The 20,258-nt window shown below is 38.8% G+C and overlaps 2 protein-coding genes across 12 annotated transcripts in view; one reads left to right on the forward strand and one right to left on the reverse strand.

The window, feature by feature from the left end:
- The first annotated feature begins 110 nt into the window (after nt 1–110).
- On the forward strand, nt 111–5,340 carry LOC121927962. Its single transcript, XM_042462072.1, has 3 exons — nt 111–476; nt 4,494–4,658; nt 5,062–5,340. The coding sequence occupies exons 1-3, from the start codon at nt 194–196 to the stop codon at nt 5,289–5,291; spliced, it is 678 nt and encodes a 225-aa protein (XP_042318006.1). The 5' UTR covers nt 111–193; the 3' UTR covers nt 5,292–5,340.
- A 6-nt stretch (nt 5,341–5,346) lies between these two features.
- The window catches only part of SYCP1 (synaptonemal complex protein 1), a 79,281-nt gene continuing 64,369 nt past the window's right edge, over nt 5,347–20,258 (reverse strand). For 10 of the 11 annotated variants that reach the window (XM_042462063.1, XM_042462064.1, XM_042462058.1 and 7 more), the window contains 7 exons: nt 18,834–18,926; nt 17,068–17,142; nt 16,230–16,289; nt 15,894–16,040; nt 14,413–14,556; nt 6,701–6,793; nt 5,347–6,331 (listed from right to left, as the gene is read on the reverse strand). In XM_042462063.1, the coding sequence (XP_042317997.1) occupies nt 6,176–6,331; nt 6,701–6,793; nt 14,413–14,556; nt 15,894–16,040; nt 16,230–16,289; nt 17,068–17,142; nt 18,834–18,926 (768 nt within the window). In that variant the 3' untranslated portion in view covers nt 5,347–6,175. The remainder of the gene's footprint in view (nt 6,332–6,700; nt 6,794–14,412; nt 14,557–15,893; nt 16,041–16,229; nt 16,290–17,067; nt 17,143–18,833; nt 18,927–20,258) is intronic. The other variant, XM_042462055.1, reaches the window with a different exon arrangement.

Consider the following 20,258-nt stretch of genomic DNA (forward strand, 5'->3'; position numbering starts at 1 on the left):
AGCTTCTGTTGTAATCTAGACTGTTCTGCTTCATATTACAGGCTACCTGCTACCAACTACAATGGCAACTCATGAAGCAAGAAATGCTACCACATCTGGATGGACTGAAATGGCCACATTAACCAGTAAAGAAGCAGACAGCAACACTGCCTTACGTAATGCAAGTGCCAACTGGAATATATATGCCACAACTATGAACACTTCTAGTGTTTCTACACTATTATCTTATTTGTCACAAAGCACTCACTCTCCTATCACTGAAACAAACAGTTCATCATATATTACTCCTGAAACTAAAAAGGAGGTGACAACACTTCCTTCTGAGTCATTCTTTAGTAAATCCATATCTCAAGCCACTGTTGACGATCTCAAAACAACTTCTGCTATTACGTCGAACCTGATAGCCCAGGTTTCAACAAGTGTGCCACTAATCAGTAGCAAGCTTTTGCTTTCAGTTTCATCAAATCAGCTTCCAGGTAATGACGGGTTAACTATATACTTGATAGGATTCTACAGTGTTGCCAAATTTTGAAGCAAATTGGGGGCAATTTAGACTAATTGGTACGAGTTTCAGATTAACTGAGATTGGCCCAGTTCACCATAGACCAACATGATCTAGAGATTCAAATGTCAAAAGGTAGTGAGGAAAAGGTGAATATTAAGGCCTGAATTCACTTGGGGATATATACATGCATACGTCATGCTAACCATGTTGGGCCAAAAACTCAAAGTGCTGGTCATGACCTATAAAGCCCTACACAGCTTAGGTCCAGATTATTTGAGAGACAGTATCTCCCCATATGAACCTGCTAGAGCCCTAAGATCCTCAGGAGAAGGCTTTGTCTAAGTCCCCCTAGCGTTACATGCTTGCCTGGTAAGGACATAAGAGAGAGGCTTCTTGGTGACTGCTCCCACCCTCTGGAATGCCCTTCCATGGGAAGTGGGGCAGGTCCCATGCCTGCTTGCCTTCCATCAGCAAGCAAAAATGGTTTTATTCAGGCCAGCATTTAATGTGTAATCACGGGATGGCTTTTTTATATGGTGTGTTTGTTATATGGGTTGGGTATTGTGGTTTTATTGCAGTTTTAATGTTTATAATTTTATATTATTTCTGTGAGGTTTCAATTGTTTTATTGTAATAAGTTTTTAACAAGTTTTTGTGAGCCACCTTGGGTCCCTTTCTGGGAGAAAGGCAGCATAGAAATTAAATGAATGAATGAATACTCACCATTGCATAATGGATGTAGTCTGCTGACAGTGGCAGAAGTGGTGTTGTGCAGACAGCGTGTTCCTCTATGCCTTTTCTTTCCAAGTTGTGCATTGAGCATTGCAGTTGTGAATCTTGTTTTGCATTTTCATTGTGCATCCTATACTTTGCCTTGTGGTTGTGCATTGCATATCATGCATTGCACAATGGCACTTAGTCATTGACGTGTGTTGTGAAATGTTGCTATTCTGCACAGGTGTTGTGTAGTGCTGCCATAGTGTATCATCACATGTGGGAATTTATGCTATGTTAAGAGGATGTTGGATTCAGGCCTATGGCTCATCATAGCATAGTAGGTCCTGTGGCCAGATATGGAATGATTACAGCAGCACTGAGATCTCCAGAGGACCCCAGCAGATCTCAGTGATGATGGCATCATTTCATTTCACATCTATGGGGATGTAACCAAATGCTTCTGCAATCCTGCCTGCTCTCCCTCAAGCACATAATGGTTGTGCAGGGGGCTTCAGAGGTTATTCACTAAATCAAGGAGGCTTTGAGCACTGCAGAGGAAGGGAGGGAATATCCACCTCTGCAGTGCCCAATAAAGGACATACAAATGCATAAGGGAAATTTACCTTATGATATATTCCCTGCAGGATGCAAGCCTGTGTGTCTGATATGACCATATAAATGTAAATACCAAGATGGTGTGATATGGAGAGGTGCAAAAGAGTTGAGCTTTGTTTATTGGCAATTCTAACATCAAATCTGGAGCAAAAATCTCATTGATTCTTTTAAGTCAAAATGTGTTTGAAGAGCAATTGTGTGAGTTCATTTAAGTTAGGTAACCTTATTTTTTCCTGCACCATTTCATTTATTTATATGTTAGAATTAACATTTAGTAGGAAATTGTGGAAAGTGCTATGTTGAGGATGTTCATTGTTGCCTAAGCTTGATCTCTAAGACTGCATCTGCTCTGCAGAAATAATCCAGGCTGAGACCACGTTAACTGTCATGGAATACTGGAATTTGTAGTTTTTTGTGGCACCAGAGCTTTCAGACAGAAAAGCCTAAATAGCTCACAAAACTACAAATCCCAAGATTCCATAGAATTGAGCTGTGGCAGTTAAACTGGTGTCAAATTGGATTATTTATGCAGTGTAGATACAGTTTAAGAATCTGTCTTTTCCTATCCCAGTCTTGCCTTCTGTAACCTAGCCTAGTTTAGTCCTCGCTTTGCTTCCCCCTTACTTTTATGTTGTGTAAATCTTATTTTATTCACAAAGCAATATAATATTGTTGTTGTTTGTTGTGAGCTGCCCTTGAGTCGACCTTGACTCATGGTGATGGATTCTTTATCCATGGATTCAACCATCCATGTTACCAGCTTGAAAATATTTTTTAAAAAATATAAATTCCAGAATTTCTAGCAAACCTTGATTTTACCATTTTATATAAGGGACAAAATTTTACTATGCAATTGTATTTAATGGAAGTTTAACATCTCTGGCGGATAAATAGGACTTCGACAAATTCCAATGGGCCTACTGTATCTTTACTCTTTAGGGTCTTCTTTAGTTCTTTCATGGCTGTCCTTCCCATTCCTAGTCTTCTTATTTCTTGACTGAAGTCTCCTTTCTTATCAGTGTTTGATCCAAGGTATGGGAAATCTTTAACTATTTAACTATTTCAATATTCTTGTTGTCTAGGTAGATCCTCCATGGTCATTATTTTTGTTATTCAGTAATAAGCCTGCCTTTGCACTTTCTTCCTTGACCTTCCTTAGTAATTGTTCCATTATGTTTTCCACTACTAGTATGGTGTCATCCACATATATTTCTTGATGTCCCTTCCTCATTCCTCATTAATTCATATTGTGAAGCAAATATTACAAAGTTCAGTTATATTGGTTGAGCAACTCACTAAATTTAATTTGTGTTATATCTCCTTATTAATTAAACATATAGGTTTTTTTGCCTAAATACCTTGAAATACCAAATCCTGTCTAATCTTGGAAGCTAAGCAGGGTCTGGCTTGGTTAGTATTTGGAAGAGAGACCACCAGGGAATACCAAGTGCTGTAAGGCTATATTTAGAGGATAGCAATGGCAAACCATCACTGAATATCCAATGACTAAAAGAACTTGATGAAATTAATGAAATCACCAAAAGTTGATGGGTGGCTTGAAAGCACATATTTCACTTTAAATATCAGTTTAAATTATTTTTGTTATTGTTATATTTATGTTATAGTGTTTATGTTACAGTTTAACATAACCAAATATGACACATCTCCAAAACAAATCACCACAAGGGCAAGGAATCATGAGGTCCTCCAGCAGTTAACAGCATTCCTTACCATTGGCTGTGCTGGCAAGGGCTGTTTGGAATTCAGTCCAACAACATGGGGGCCATATGATTCCCAGTCCTTCATGGGAGGCCAGAAGGACGTGTACCTTTTTGCCTTCACTTTCAGCAAGACTTATAAGGTGCAGTAGTTTTGGAGGTAATGGGACAAGCTTGCTTCACCTCAGTAAGAATTGTTATTACTCAAGGTAATAATAGCAAACCTGCTTCAAGTTCAGGAGGTTTCTGCTTAAATTTGAAAATCCGAGGCAGACAGCAGATATCAACAGCAGCACCATTACAGGGGCAGCCTAAGATGGAAGGCAGGCAGTCTTGAGTTACCACAAAAAGGCAAAGGATTGTTATCTGCCTTTCCTGTAGGCAACACACAAGCAAGGGCAAATTATCTTCCAACATGTCACAGATGAGCTTATACTTTGTAAACCGCTCAAGTGCACTGATAAGCAGTATAGAAATGTACTTGCTATTGCTATGAAAACTAGGACACATGTGACCAAACAATATTAGAGTGTGGTCAAGATTGCCACCCTTCCCAGTCTCCAGGGTTCATGATCCACTCTACTCTACATCCACCTTCTGGCTAGAAGTGAATAGGTGACATTAAATGTTCCTTATTCCACCTCACAGAGTAAATGAGAAGGAAGAATAATCTTATTTCGTCTTGATCTGGTAGCAGCCTCTTTAGCTAAGATTTCTGTATTAATTTCTAAACAAGAAAAGTGGGTGTTAATGGATGTGTGTGAGAGTTTGAATGACAACTGTGACCAACTGTGGTTGTTATGTAATGCATAACAATTAATGATATTACCGGGATTGTCCCTAGGTCTCAAGCTTTGACCCAGAAACCTCAGGGCCTGGGATTATCCTGAACTGACAAACCTATGTATGAGTAAGCTGTCTGTATTCTTTCATTTCAGCAGGAGCTGGTCGTTTGAAGAAGTCAGAAGCCATTCTAACAATCAGTTTTTCGATTCTTCTTGCACTAACAATCCTAGGGTTCACTGTTTATATTCTCAATAAATATAGAAAGAGAAGGAATCAATATGCCCACCACCCACTCTATGATACTTCTTCTGAAACAGGTTAGTATATATTTTTATCAAGAGGACTATGCAGATGCACGAAATTATTCCATGTGCTCAGATGGAAGTCCATTGGAATATATGGCACACTGCTCTAACCTTTGGGAGGTTTTTCTTTTTCTTTTTCTTTTTTTTTCTTTTTTGGAAGATACAGGAGATTGATGATTGGATGGTGGAACTAGGAAAGATAAGGTGGCATTTGGATCAGAGTAAAAATATTTATCTTGATAGTAACACTTTTTAAAAATAGCTATGGCTCTTTGCCTTACTAGACATTTTGTAAATACAGTTTAGACCCTGGCAATACAATTCAAACACATTATACAAGGAAGAATTTTAATTCTTGAGATTGTTTGATTCTGTTATCTTTCTTTAATAATCAGTTTTTTCAAACTTTTCACAGTGGACAGATATACAATTCCTGATGATGTACTTGTAATATCAGGAGGGCTGTATGATGCACCAAGAATATATAATCAAAACATGGTGTATGAAGATGATGAGCTTCAAAATGATTATTTACCATTTAGTGCTCAACCAGGACATCTCAGACTGGAATCTCTCCCAGAAGAAAAAGAACAGGACTTTTTCCCAACTTATGAAACATTTCAGATACCACCAGGAGATTTATAATAGACTGAACTCAGATGTTTCAAAGTGGCTAAAATAAATGTGCTCATCCAGAAAACAGAATTAATGAAGAAGTTTATTAAAACATAGAACCATTTACAACACATATAGGACTAGCTAACAATTCTTTGCAACTTAATGATGAATGGTACTCAGTTTGATTGCTTCACGACAATACTGGGCTGGATCCAGCTTCATTCATACTGAGAATAGGCCATAGTACTAACTTATGACATGTTAATTCAATCAGCTTAATTAGATCTCTTTGCTATTGTGAACATTTTGCTTTGTAGTAATTATTATTATGTTATGGTTGTAACAATAAAGACTGATTAAAATACTGTACTTAATTTAATAAAATAAATGTTTCTTATCCATATTTTAATGAAACTAATTTTCCTAACTGTAAAAAAGCTCTCAGACTTTTACCTGCTTATATTAACATATATTGCAGCTGAAAATATTGACATGGAGTTCACTGGAGCCCTCCTTCCTTATTCCTCCAGTGCTCATCTGCTATGGGACACATACTGGTGTACAAGCCTTCATTTTCACTATAGTCCTACATAAACCTTTTCATGCATCATTATTCTCCCCAGGATCCTGTGTACAAATTACTAGTATGCTAGAACCCAGAAGGGAGGAAAGAGGGCTTTACTGAACCTGACTTTTCCCCACATATGCAGCTGTATCTGGAAAGGATGATGGATCATGCTATAAGCTCTTGAGAAACTTTTTTTTAATACCTTAAGTACTCAGTCTTTTCAATTTAATCAGAATATGCTAGTGTAAAAACGTTATTATAATATCATATAACAAAGGTAATGTTGATTTAAATAAAGTAATAAGCAAAACCATTAGTTACTTAACAGTACTAACTTTTTAGTTTATGAAAAGAGTTTTCCAGCTTCTTTCATTTTATTTCTTCTGTCCATTTTGGAGATTGCAGACCATCCAGCCTCTTGCATCTTTCTTACAGAAGCAAGGTTCACTGAGGATCCAGGAGTTTTGAGTGTGGACGGAGTTTGATTCTGCATACAAAACTGAAAACTTCAGTTAACTTTGTTAAGACCGTTGTTTCACATTTTAGTGTCCAGCAAATTTATTATTATTATTATTATTATTATTATTATTATTATTATTAAAGTTAATAATAATAATAATAATAATAATAATAATAATAATAATAATAATATTTATTTGTATACCGCCCTCTGGCAAACCAATCCGGGCGGTTAACAACAGTAAAATATAAAATATGACAATTAAAAACACTTTATCCCTCCCCCCCTTAAGACAGTATTAAACAGTATAACATATTAAAAACACAATATCAATGCATAAAAACAGCAGTTAAAACTAAAAACCCTGATAACTTTTATTTATAAAGCGCTGTAAATTTAAGAACATACCTTTTTTGGTGTCATAACATTTGGTGTCATGACATGAGGAACTGGTGGATCTTTATACAGTTGCTTAAACTTTTCTTCTTTTGACACAAGACTCTGGAAAAAATATTTTTTTAAAAAATAAATAGTAATATCCACAGAGACCTTTATTTCATTTTCTATTGTATCAAACCTTTGAAAATTATTTAATGCAATCTAACACACTACAATCCCATGTCCCTTGGGAAACCACTGTAAATGCCATAAAAATTAATAGCATTTTACTCAGTGCCCAGAGAACTGGAGAAAATGTAATATTATTATGCATTTCTATAAACAACATTCTATTATATTTAATTATATAGTAGAAACTACAAAGGCTAGATAATTTGTGTCTTTTTGAATCTCATTGCACTAATCCCACCAACTGTGTAATGTGCTTAAATACCTATGGCTTGAAAACTGCATTCCATGCAGGCATCTGAAGAAAGTGAGTTAAAATCCATAAAATCTCATGCTAAAATAAATCTGTTAGTCTTAAATGTGCTACTAGCTGCCTTACTTTTTATTATGTCACAATTAGTTGCACTGTAATCCATTTTCTCATACTAAACTAACCATATGGCGTGATCCTGATTTGAAAATTGGGGAGAAAATTTATGTGGAAGGACTGGGCTGGTAGAGCAATTCTTATTTTGAATCAGTTTGGTGCTGATTATGGGTTTATTCTGATGGCTGTGACACCTAAGATGCCTAAGATAAACTCTCTCCATAACTATCATCCTCTGGCTTGTGAGGGAGTTGACCAGGCAGGCCCAGCTCCATCAGGGCTAGCCTGAAGGAAGAGACTCCTCCCTCCATAACTGTCATCTTCCAGCCTACGAGGGAATTGACCCAGCTCCACCAGGGCTAGCCTGAAGAAGAAGAGCCCTCCCTCCAGTCCATCTGCCTTGGTCCAGGCCTCAGAGGAAGAGAAGAATGCTGGTCCTGATCCCCTCCCCCCTCACCATTCTCTTCTCCTTTTGTGTCGTGTCTTTTTAGATTGTAAGCCTGAGGGCAGGGAACCATCTATTATCCCCTCTGTTGTAAGCTGCCAGGATTCCCAGTGATTGGGCGGCATATAAACAAATCCTATTATTATTATTAATATTATTATTATTAGTGACATACTTGGTGTCATGGCAGTCAGAAGAAACCCATACTCAGAACCAATTGATTCAAATTAAGAATTGCTCTATCAGCCTAGACCTTGAACGTAAATTAAATAAGGTGATGCAGCCCTCATTAGACGATGAGTCAGAATCAGTGGTAGAAGTTAAGGAAGACCTGGATCAAAATGAAAGTGATCATCAACATGATGGAAATGGCACAGGAGATAGAAATCTAGGCTGCATTGGCACTTCAGAAATAATCCAGTTTGACACCACTTTAACTGCCATGGCTACATGCTACAGAATTCTGGGATTTGTAGTTTGTGTGAGATGCTTAGCCTTCTCTGTTAGAGAGCTCTGATGCCACAACAAACTACAGTTCCCAGGTTTCCATAGCACTGAGCTCTGGCACTTAAAGTGGTGTCAAACTGGATTGTTTCTGCGGTGCAGATGGGCTACTAGTCGCAGGTACAGCATGCCTGCTTCATATGTGGGTGCGCCATACGCAGCTTCTGGTTTACATGGAAGCTGTGTTGCAATCTACTGAATGGCACATGTGCCCATGGTGCGTGCACCATGCTGCCATGAACACGAGCCCCATTCTATTGAATGGGGCTTGAGTTTACGCGGTATTTGCCTTATGCAGGGGAAGGGGTCCAGAACGGATCTCCACATAAGGAAAGGCTCTACTGTATATCCGAAGAGTGAAGTTATCTAGGAGAAGGGATAATCAAGACCCTCACCATGGGGGAAGACTCTAGAATTTCACCCTCTGATACATTTTCAGTGTGTGAGTGTGTGGCCGAAATCACTTTAGCCATGAAATGGATAACACAGAGTCTCCATCTGTGGCCTCCAGGATTGCAGGAGCCTATTGAGCAGTAGTAGTAGTTTCCTGCAAGGAGACAATCTCAATGGCAACTTGATCTCAGTACCAACTCTCTCTGAGAATGCTTGCCACTGGGGCAACCAGAGCATCCAAATGATGGGATTGAGGCCGAGGCCAACTTCAGTGTTATTGTTCTTTCTGTGGACCCTATAATGACTGATCCAGAAAAGCAAGTAGATGACATTTGAGGCCTGAAGTCCTGTAGAGGAGAAGTAGCTCTTACAAATGATTTCAAATGCAATGCTCTGATCTGAGGTGTAAAGGTAGTACAGTGGGCACAAGAGGCAACCACATGAGCTTAGCCAAAGCAAAGAAGACACTTCTCATATCCATCCTGGGATCTTAGCACCACAGAAGCCACAGTACTTGACAGATACCTGGAAAAGAAAAGGTCTGAAGGGTGAGTGTGGCCAGGGACGTAGCCAGGATTTTGGGAAGGGGGGTCCAAGCTAAGTGCCACCACCTTAGGCATTCTCTCTCACCCACCCACCCATGCTCATGGTGGCCACCCAAGCGGAAGGAGGATTCTGGACCCCATGGATCTCTCCCCCCCCCCCTTGGCTATGTCCCTGGTGTGGCTCTAAATGCAACCAACAATCTCCAAAGCTGATATCAAACAGGCCAGAATTGGCCACAAAGACTAAGGAATCTGAGGAATCCAGTTCTTAATGCTGCTGCAGCTGTGGATGAAAAGGAATTGGCATTTGGCAGGAAGCCCCTTAAATAGAGGCACTGGAGGTAGGTGGAACTACTGCTAAAAAGCTCATATGATGTTCAGAAGGTTCCAAATTATGCACTATGCAAATCCAGGCTAACCCATTTGTGTGAATCACAGAAACCATGAACAGGAGTATTATTGAAAATAAGAATCACAGATGAAAAAGGAATTTCCCATCAGGAAACAGCAAAAAGGAGAATCCATGCTATGAGATTGTTCACATGCAGGCCTATTTTTAATAAAAACTCCCCATGCATAGGTTTGTAGTTTTTGGTGCAGAAAGTAGTATTTTTGTGTAGACAACAAATGCAAAAACACCCATATTGGTGGGCGAGGGATGGCTTTTTTGTCAATTTTTTTGCAGAGAGAGTCCGACCCTATTAACAGTCCTCAAAAACTGTAGTTTTTAAGGATTTCTGGTTGAGGACTAATGGCAAATTGAAATCACCATGTGAACTCTGTAACAGGGAAAGTTGAGGTGCCAAAATAAGCCAGCTAAGGCACAGGTTCTAGTTGGGGAATCTCTGGATATGAAGAGAGTGTGAGATTACCCATATGTGCTCTGAAATGCTGCTCCTCACAAGGAGACCACATAAGTCATAGTGGTCTGAAACAAACTGAGTGGTGGGGTGGAGTGAGGGCTCAGGATTAACACCAGACTCAGTTGCCTAAGTGAGCCCTTAATGGACACTGGACCTGTGAAAAATCATCACTTTCTTAATCACCTTTAACTAATCAATTTACAAATTAGTGAAATTAAAACCTTGGTAAATTGCATTCTTTCTGTAAACAAGATATGAGAAAATAAAGGCTATTTACAAGATTTTAGCCTGAAAACAAAAGGTTTAACGGGGAAGTGGCTCAACAAAGTTTTAAACAGATAAAAGGGACAGTAATTTTTGAAGATACAAGATTAATTTTTTCATGATTTGGTCTTGAGAATACTGATTGTGGCTAAGAGAACAGTTCTCCTTGGGAATGTGGATTGTTTATATTATGAGAAGAATAAGGTCCAGAATTAGATGGAGTCCTCCATCTTTCTTGGACACAGATGAAGTAGTAGGACAATAACCTCCATGAAAGTGATGAAACACAGACAGATTTGATATTGCCTTTCTGAAGCAATGATTTCTGCAAGAAGAGATTAGAGGGATGAGTAAATGGATCAACCCCACAGGACAGTACACCAAGAACTCTATAACATATCCCCTCTGCACAGCCCAGGCATAGTCACAGGATCATAGAATCCTATGAGATCACAAGGGCCATCCAGCCCAACCCCCTGCCATGCAGGAAATCTCAATCAAAGATTCCCCAACAGATGGCTATCCAGCCTCTACCTAAAGACCTCCAAGGAGGGAGACTCCACCACTCTCCAAGGGAGTTTGTTCCACTGTTGAACAGCCCTTACTGTCAGGAGGTCCTCCTAATGTTGACCTGGAATCTCTTTTCCTGTACCTTGCATCCATTGTTCCAGGTCCTTTTCTCTGGAGCAGCAGAAAACAAGCTTGCTCCCTCCTCAATATGACATCCCTTCAAATATTTAAACAGGGCTATCATATCACCTCTTAACCTTCTTTTCTCCAGGCTAAACATCCCCAGCTCCCTAAGTCATTCCTCATAGGACATGGTTTCCAGACCCTTCACCATTTTAGTCACCCTCCTTTGGACACGCTCCAGTTTCCCAATGTCTTTTTTTAATTGTGGTGCCCAGAACTGGACACAATATTCCAGGTGGGGCCTGACCAAAGCAGAATATAGTGGCACTATTACTCCTCTTGATCTAAACACTATACTTTTATTGATGCAGCCTAAAATTGCATTGGCTTTTTTTAGCTGCCACATCACACTGTTGACTCATGGTCAATTTGTGGTCCACTTGGACTCCTAGATCCCTTTCACACTTAGTTTCATTCATCCAGGTGTCCCCCATCCTATATCTGTGCATTTCACTTTTCCACCCTAAGTACCTTACATTTCTCCATGTTGAATTTCATTTTGTTAGCTTTGGCCCAGCTTTCTAATCTATTCAAGTCATTTTGAATTTTGATCCTGTACTCTGGAGTATTAGCTGTTCCTCCTAATTTGGTGTCATCTGCAAATTTGATGAGTATGCCCCCAATTCTGTCATCCAAGTCACTGATAAAGATGTTGAATAGTTTTGTCTTGCCTCAGAGAGGAGTGCAAAGAATCCAATGAGATCAGCACTGTCACCTTTGATGTTGTCTGAGGCAAAGTTGACAGTGGAGTCAGTTCTGAAGCAGCTGGAAAAGTAGAGAGCAAAGAACTTTGGGAGTCATCACCAGATCTTTTCTTTTTGTGCTGCTTTTTGACTGCCTTCTGCTTAGTGGCAAAGGGGGATAGCCCAAATTCAAAGGAGTATCCAGGAGTAGTAGGAACATCAGGATGAAGCTCAGTACCAATGGATGTAGGCATCATGGAATGATTTTAAGAGAGAGTTGCAGGGGTCAAAGCTGGGTAGGAAGTACCATCCTGAGATGCATTAATCCAAATCCCAAAATCAAGCTGGGACCTTTTAATTGCTACCTTTACTGAAGCATCAGAGGTAGTCAGGGCAAAGACGAAGCAAGGCAAAATTGACTCCTAACTGGAAGGTGCAGGCTTGAGAGTCTTTTTATACAGCAAAGGCTCTAGCATGAAATTGCATTTCTTACATGCCTGAGGGGTGAATGTTTTATAATGGATTGTGACTCTCACCTAGACACAGTAGATATTTGGAGTGCCTATCCTACTTTTGGATCTTAGTGCCACCAATGAACCACAGGAAACCATAATTGGGCAAGTTGAACCAAAATGCCAAAATCAAAAAAATGTGGTCATGAGCAGGTAAAATCAAACTAGGAGATCAAAGCCAAGGGAGTAAGCTGGAGAGTCACCAAGCCAAATTGCAAACTGCAAAAAGAAACTGGAAAGATAGTCCAAATTTCACTAATCTAGTTGGCCCTCTGTATCCACTGATATTTTTTTTTACCTACGGATTCAACCATCCACAGCTTGGAACATATATATACACTCACACACACACATATTGCCATTTTACATAAAGGACACTATTTTACTATTGTACTTAAATACTATTGTATTTAATGGGACTTGAGCATCTATGGATTTTGGTATCAAGGGATCCTGGAAACAAACCCCAGTGGATACCAAAGACCCACTGTAAAAGCAAAAGAGAATAGCTCAGAACAGTGCCTTCGATGCTGCTGATGTGGTGAATGAAAAGGGACTGAGTGTTTAAGTGGGAAACATGCAGATAAGGTGCCTGAATGGTGGGTGGAGTTACCACCAAAAAGTTTATGTAATTTTTCAAGAAGGTTCCAAATGATGCACTGTGCAAGCACTGATAACTATCAATGTGAATCACAGAGTGCATGATGAAGAATAAATATTTTTGAGGTCTAGCAATTTACTATGCAATCATAGAAAAGTTTGTACAGATTCAGAAAGTGCTGAATAATGATTATCTCCCTCCTTTCTGAATCTTAAAATCTGATACAAGCTTTTCATACTACAGAGATTCCCAAGGATTGGCCACTACTGGAGGAAAAAAAGCAATGGACTAGATGGATGTTTAGTATGATTCAGTAATGCTATATTTATATTTAATTCTGAAGCTCTGAAGCAGAATATATTGTTTATTGTTGTTATATGTCGTCATGTCATTTTTTACTTATGGCAATCTTATGGCAAACGTATCATGGGATTTTCTTGGCAGAATTTGTTCAGAGAGGCTTTGCCTTTGCCTTCCTCTGAGCTGAGAGGTTATGACTTGGTGAAGGTCATCCAATATGTTCAAATTCATCTCCCAATGTCCTACTCCATCACTCAAGCCACTACTCCACACTGGCTCTCCTATATAGATAATCATATGGTAGCTGTATTAAATATAACATAAATGCAAAAGTTGAAGCCACTTAAACATAAAGATGTAAATATGTACACATCCAATCTATTTAGCCATATGTGTTTAGCTACTAGACGACTTTTTTTAGGAGCAAGGTAGGGATGCCATAACCCGGCTGCACCCATGATTGTAACGGTTTTGGGGGTACTGGCACGGTCATGGTCAATGGCAGAGCAGCTGGGGCGGAGCTGTTTCCAGGCCCACTCTGCCAGGGCCAGCCTCAAGGAGGAGGTGGACCCTTGGAGGAGAAGGAGGAGGAGGAGTGAGACTCTGGGCCAACCAGGGGGAGGGGAAAGCGCCCTTTCTTAGTGCATGGCGAGGAGGAGGAGGAGGAGGAGGAGGTGGGTGCCCATTTTCAAAGGTTTCCCCCCCCCCCCAAAGTGCACTTTCTGTGTACAGTAGAGTCTCGGTGAAGAAGCATGGGACGCCGGATTGGGGACAAAAGTCCCTCACCTTGCCTTGCCTCCTCCCTCCCTCCCTCCCTCCCTCCCTCTCTAGTTCCCTACTTACCTTCCCTGCTTGGGTCAGGCTTCTCCTCTGTAGGCTTCCTTTGGCCTGAGGAAAATGAAGCCACCGAGGAGAGGCCTGGGGCTGTCCTCGGCAGCCGCCGAGTCCTCGCCTTCCCTGCTCCCTTCCCTTCCCTTGAAAGGGCTCCAAAAAGAGCCCTTTGGAGGAAAGGGGAGGTCCGGGAAGAGGAGAGTGGCCTCGGAGGACAGGCCTGGGCCGAGCACACAAGCCCCTCTGAGGAGCCTGCGTCCTCGGTCTAGGCTTGTCCTCCGCGGCCTAGGAGAACAGGCCTGGGCCGAGCACACAAGCCCGTCAGAGAAGCCTGCGTCCTCAGTCTAGGCTTGTCCTCCTCCATTTTGATCATGCCTAAGAAACATGCATTTATATTAACATTTTTAAAAAATCATCCAATTTTTTCGTGTGTCCTCGATGTTAAAAAAATGTGTCCTACATTTGAAAATGTTGTCCTACATTTGTCCTAGTTTGGAGGTCCTGACTTATGGCAACCCTAGAGCAAGGTAAGTTTTATTTTCAGATAAGTACCAGAAGGTCATTGTTCTCAGAGCTATCTGACCGTGTATCCATTTCTAAAATAACTTTTCTCTTTTTCTTTTTTCCTTCTTCTGAGTGTAGATTGGTGCTTTCTCTTTGCAATTTAGATTTTGGAGGTGTTCTCACAGTGTAAATCTAAGAGAGTTAAAGACAATAAAACCATTTGTTATAATAAAATTTGATGTGTTAAATCTAGAGACTCTAGTTCAAAGATCCTTGTGTGCAGTGTTATAGCATACACGTATAGAAAGTACAGTACTGGTTAACTCATTGAACTGACTTGATGCTTGATAAAGCTGCTGAAAAAGGAAAATATTCTTCCTAAAGGAATATACAGGAATGCTCCCTATAAACTGGCTTAGGGCCTTCCCAAATGATACTTTTGTTGGGAAACTAATACAAAAGGTATTAGCCTGTTGTCATCTATTTGGATTCAAATACCTTTTTTGCAGCTACTGCTGAACAAGAGTTATGGGCACCTCTCAGGTGATGCACAATACTGTCAGATGGCAAGGGATCTTTTCCATTCCATAACTATGCACCCCAGCTATTTAATTTACATAAAAGCATTGGGGCAAGATCTTTCACTAGTACTGCTGAATCAAATCTAGTACTGTAAAGTGTTTTAGAATCAGGATACTTCATGATGCCTTGATAGAAAACATATTTCCACATTATAATTTAAACATGTTATTGATATTTCTATCAGATTTAAGTAGTCTGCTTCACTACAGGTGAATAGCTGAGGCTAAAGGAACTATTAAAAATTAAAACAAAGGGATATATCACCCCACCAGTTAACCTCAGAAAATAGTAAATATCTTTTTAAAATCCAAGTCATAAAAGAGCTTCTTGATCTAGTTATTCGGTCTAAGCAAATGACTGGACAACTATGGAATTTACTGCACAGTTAAATAATCCATTTTACCTTGCCTGGTTTGAATCCTCTTCCGGGATGAAGCCGGCTATTATCATATCTTGCCACCGATGCTGCCTCCCACCTAAAACCTGCCTAAATCCCGACTTGAATCCGAGTTGAGCTAGCCAATTTGCAAAGCTGGGAAGCTCCTGAATTTGCAAATTGGCCGGCTGAGCGCAGCTGGGAGCCAGGTTTTAGGTAGGCTTTAGTGGGAGGCGGCATCAGTGGCAAAATGCATATGATAATATCCAGCTGCATCCCAGAAGAGGATTCAAACCATGCAAGATAAGACTGGTTATTTAGAATGTAAGATGACTGAAGGAATATTTAGTTTAAATTTTAAAAGTCTGTTCTTTTGAAAAAATGTAAAGTTCTACAAAAAATAATTTGTTCTGCTTGTTCTTTAGTGGCATTTTCATAGCATAGGAGTTTAGCTCACAGCTATTTTTAAATCAATCTTCCCCCTCTTCCTCAAGCAAAATATGTGCATAGATGAGAAACTGAATTCTGAACTAGTATCTCATTACAAATTAACAGATATTTAAAAACCAACCTTTGCTGGAGTCCATGAAGCCTTCTCTGTGTATTCCATCTTATTCACATTAGTAGCTATGTAATTCTGGGATGCATTGTTTTTGGAATGAAGTGGTGGAGATTTTAAATTGGTCTTAGGTGTCTCCAAAATGTGTGTTTGTGTATTCTACAATTAATTGTAGTGAGAACAAGAACACTTAATAAGAATGAGAAGAAAAACAATACCTTACTAACAAATAGTACAGTACTAGAAAATGTTACTACTTTCAAATGTATGTATATAATCACTTCAATGAAATTAAAATTGAATGTTACAATGAAAAAAGCATAGGAAAGATTAAAAGGAAGTTATCACCTTATGCATTTTCTCTTTTTTAGAAATATCATCTTTATTTCTTTCTTTTGCTAGATGTTCCTAGTGAAAAAAAATTAGTTTGCGTTAAAAAAAACTCACCTTTTAACATAATTTCATTCATACAAGACAGCAAAGGAGAAGTGATTGATATGTCTAACATGTGATACGTTGGCTTCTACAGCAGTCGTGGAGTTGAAGCTGTATGTATCTTTATACATTTTGAATGTCTGCAAAAAAGCATGGTGACTGATAAGGTCAATTCACATTGTGTGAATTGACCTTATCTCCAAATGGAGGCTCCTCCAAGAAAAGGGCATAAATAATTAGAGATACTAATTAGGTATGTGTTGTTGTTGTTTTTGTTAATGCTGTGAACAACTGTATTGAACATTATTATTAATTTTAGTTTTTTAAATTTTCTTTTCAAGTATTTAATAAGCATGTTACTCAGTGGCATTTTTACAAAGTCAAACAAGGATCCAAAACACACTGCAGAAATAATTCAGGCTTTAACTGCCTGAGTGCTAGGGAATCCTGGGAATTGTAGCTTATCGTGGCACCAGAGCTCTCTGACAGAGAAGGCTAAATGTCTCACAAAACTACAGTTCCCTGAATTCCCTAGCACAAGGTAGTTAAAGCAGTCTCAAACTGGATTATTTCTACTTTAAAGGTATATAAACATTAGTACTTCTGCAAAGGACATTAATACAGTTATAGAACATTCCATTTACTACAGCCATACTAAATGATGCCTGTTTTTAAGTTTCTGGGCACATGGAAGACATAAAGCAGCCCTCACAGAACTACTGAAAATTAAATGTAAGACCAGAGAACATACCTTCTCTTCTATTTCAATTTTAAGCTGCTCTTGAAGTGAAGAAAGTTCATTTTTCTTACAGGAAAGCTCTCTCTCCTGAGAATGAAAGTAAAAAGGTAAATTAAGTAGTTCAGAAAATAAAGTGGCTTGATTTAAAATCTCAGACTGACATGCATATGGATTTAAATTTCTTGAGCTTATACTGAAATACAGGTGCAATGCAGTAACTAGATAAATTTCAGCCTCTCTCATTGCTGATGGATAGTGAAATCAAATAAGCCACCTCTCTTCGGCTAAATTAACAGCTAAATAATGGAATTCAAGTTAGCATCATAGTCCTTGCAGCCACCTCTCTACATTTCCTGTATGTATTAACATCTTGCCCATGGGATTGGGGAGCAGGTGTTTTATAGCTTTGTGAGACAACTCAGTTTTATACCTTTGTGGGATCTGCTCAGTTAGTTATTCACCCAGACTATTCAGTTTAATACAAATAATATATTTATTTTAAATTGTAGGTACTGTACAGTATACAAAGTCATAACTGAAACTCATGGGACCAAGTAACATGAAAGAATACAGAACAACATATAGGGTTAAAACAAGATTAAACTAGACTAAACTGCACTTTTCTGGGTAGCTTCCCATGATACATCATAATTACATTACTTAATTACTTTGGCACAGGCTGTTACCTAATTTAGAGGGGGGGAACCATCCTTCAAAGAACTATCAACTTCTTTCAGCAATGGAGTAATTAGTTAGAATTTTGCCTCTCTATGAAAAGTGTACACCAAGAATATATGTAAAATAATTTTAGTTCCTCCAAGCAACAGAAAAAATGACATGGGATATCCGTAATGAAGATAAGAAATACCCATAAATCTGACTTCTGTCATTCTCTGTCATCAAAAAGATCTCGAGGCAACTTATAAGTAAAACTAAACAAATACAGTCGGCCCTTCTTATACACGGATTTTTTATACACGGATTTAAGCATACACAGTTTGAAAATGTTCCAAAAAAGTATAAATTTACCTTGATGTTCCATTTTTTATTAGGGACACCATTTTGCTATGTCATTATGTTTAATGGGACTTGAGCATACATGGATTTTGTTATACACGGGGGATCTTGGAACCAAACCCCAGCGTATAACAAGGATCCACTGTACTTTAAAGCAGAGTAAAATAATAAAAAATAGACTAAAACATATTAAACATAATAAATAAGTTAAATCATTTAAAATATTAAAGCATTTTAAAACTAAGTATTTGAGGGAAATCCAAAGGCTGTGATGAACACCCTATTTTTTTTACTTAGTGCCTAAATAAAATCAGTGTTGGTGGCAATCAGGCCTCCAAGAGGAAGGCATTCCACAGTTGGCATGCCACAGCTGAGAATGCCCTATCCCTTTTCCCGACACACTGTATTGACCTCACTAGTGGAATACAGAGGAACCCTCCCTTGAAGATGTCATTCCTCAGGCAGGCACAAGCACTTAAATTTGGCTCACAAGTCATCCTAAATCAACTAGTCAACTGAATAAGATAATATAAAGTTTATCTATGAGTAATAAAAGATACAGCAAAATTTAATACAGAACATTATCTCAAAATTGTATGGCCACCATTAATCCTCACAGATGAACACTGAGATTTTTCTACTGAAGTGAAAGATATAAAAGGCACTGAAGCACAATTAAATAGCAAAATTTGTATTATTGGATGTATAAAAACTGATCATTTAACCACATTAGTAGATGAAAAGAATTAAGATATTCTTACCAATAATTCTATTGCTGATGTTAGTTCTTGTTCTTTTGTCTTATAGTATTCTAATTCTGTATCTTTTTCTTCAACTGTTTTATCATATTGGCGCTGTATTGATGAGATGATCATAAACATAAAACATATAAACATAAAATATTCCATATTGTATATAACTTGCAAAACATGATGGGTGGGTGGCTGTAATTCTGTATGTCAGCAGCTTCTACTGTCTTACTGATTTCAATGAACTATACTAATTCATATGGACAAAACGTGCTTCTAGAGGGCAGAGTCTGGGTTTTAGCAAGTACCTCCCCTTAGGTGCAATGAAAAAGAGAAAAAGAGAAATAGAAAATAATTATGAATACTGAAAAAATATAGAGCATATTTATATATCTGAAATATACTGTCTGTGAACAGATCGAGATCTTCAGCTTAGTAAAATAAAAATATGAAGGAATTTATTTATTAAATGTTGGACTAAACTGCTATATAGTAAGGCTTGTTTTGTACTACTTTATGGCTGCTGCTGTACCACATTTAGTTACTGTTCCATTCTGTTGCTTTCAAGACATCAGTTTGATCTATTTTTAATGCATTGCTGCAATGTTGTGCCACCTGGAAGAGAGTGGGCATATGGACTGATTGCTCATGGAAAAGGAAGGTCTTACCCTAGCATTTAAATGTTACTAATGAGAGTATCAGGCCGCATTCCACATTGGTAAATTATTCCATAGAGAATAACTACTGTACTAAAGAGGCATTCTCTGGCAACCATTCATTACACCAGTGTGGAGAACAGCACCCACAGTCTCACTCAAACATACAAAGTAAAACAGAAATAATAAACAGTTAATTAAAATGGCAAAAATGTAAATATTACAACCTGTACTAATTTAGAGAGCTCACTATTCCAGTGAAAAGTTCAATTTAATGTGAAGCAGATTGTGTAAAACGCAGCAAAAACAAGTAAGGCTGCACCTATGTGCATCATTCTATCCTCACTGTCCGTACCCCCTTGGAGAGTTCAGCTTCTGAAGATGAAGCAGATTCACCACAACTGTGCTCTCCTCCAGCTCCATCTGACAGCCATCTGAGTGCTCCAGAGGAGGACATGGGGAGGAGAGATAGCTCCAAGCTGTAAGGAAAGGAAACTGCATTGGCATCTGGTGCAAACACAGTTCCCCCACCACCACGCACACGCACACATAAAGTGAGAGGCTGCGTGGACACAGCTGGGAAATGCTCTCCTGAAATATGGACTGTAGGTTGGAAGGGGTTAGGTCAGCATGCTTTATAAGTCAAAGGCTTTGCCAGCTGCATGTGTGCAAACTTTCACTTCACCTGTGGGGGAAGGACTGTGTTTGTTGAATTCTTAAATCTTACCATGTTTCTGCTGGTTCTAGCCAATAAATACACCATAAATAGCTATAAATAAGA

This window comes from Sceloporus undulatus, chromosome 4, assembly GCF_019175285.1.
Source record: "Sceloporus undulatus isolate JIND9_A2432 ecotype Alabama chromosome 4, SceUnd_v1.1, whole genome shotgun sequence".
In the NCBI taxonomy this organism is placed as follows: Eukaryota; Metazoa; Chordata; class Lepidosauria; order Squamata; family Phrynosomatidae; genus Sceloporus; species Sceloporus undulatus.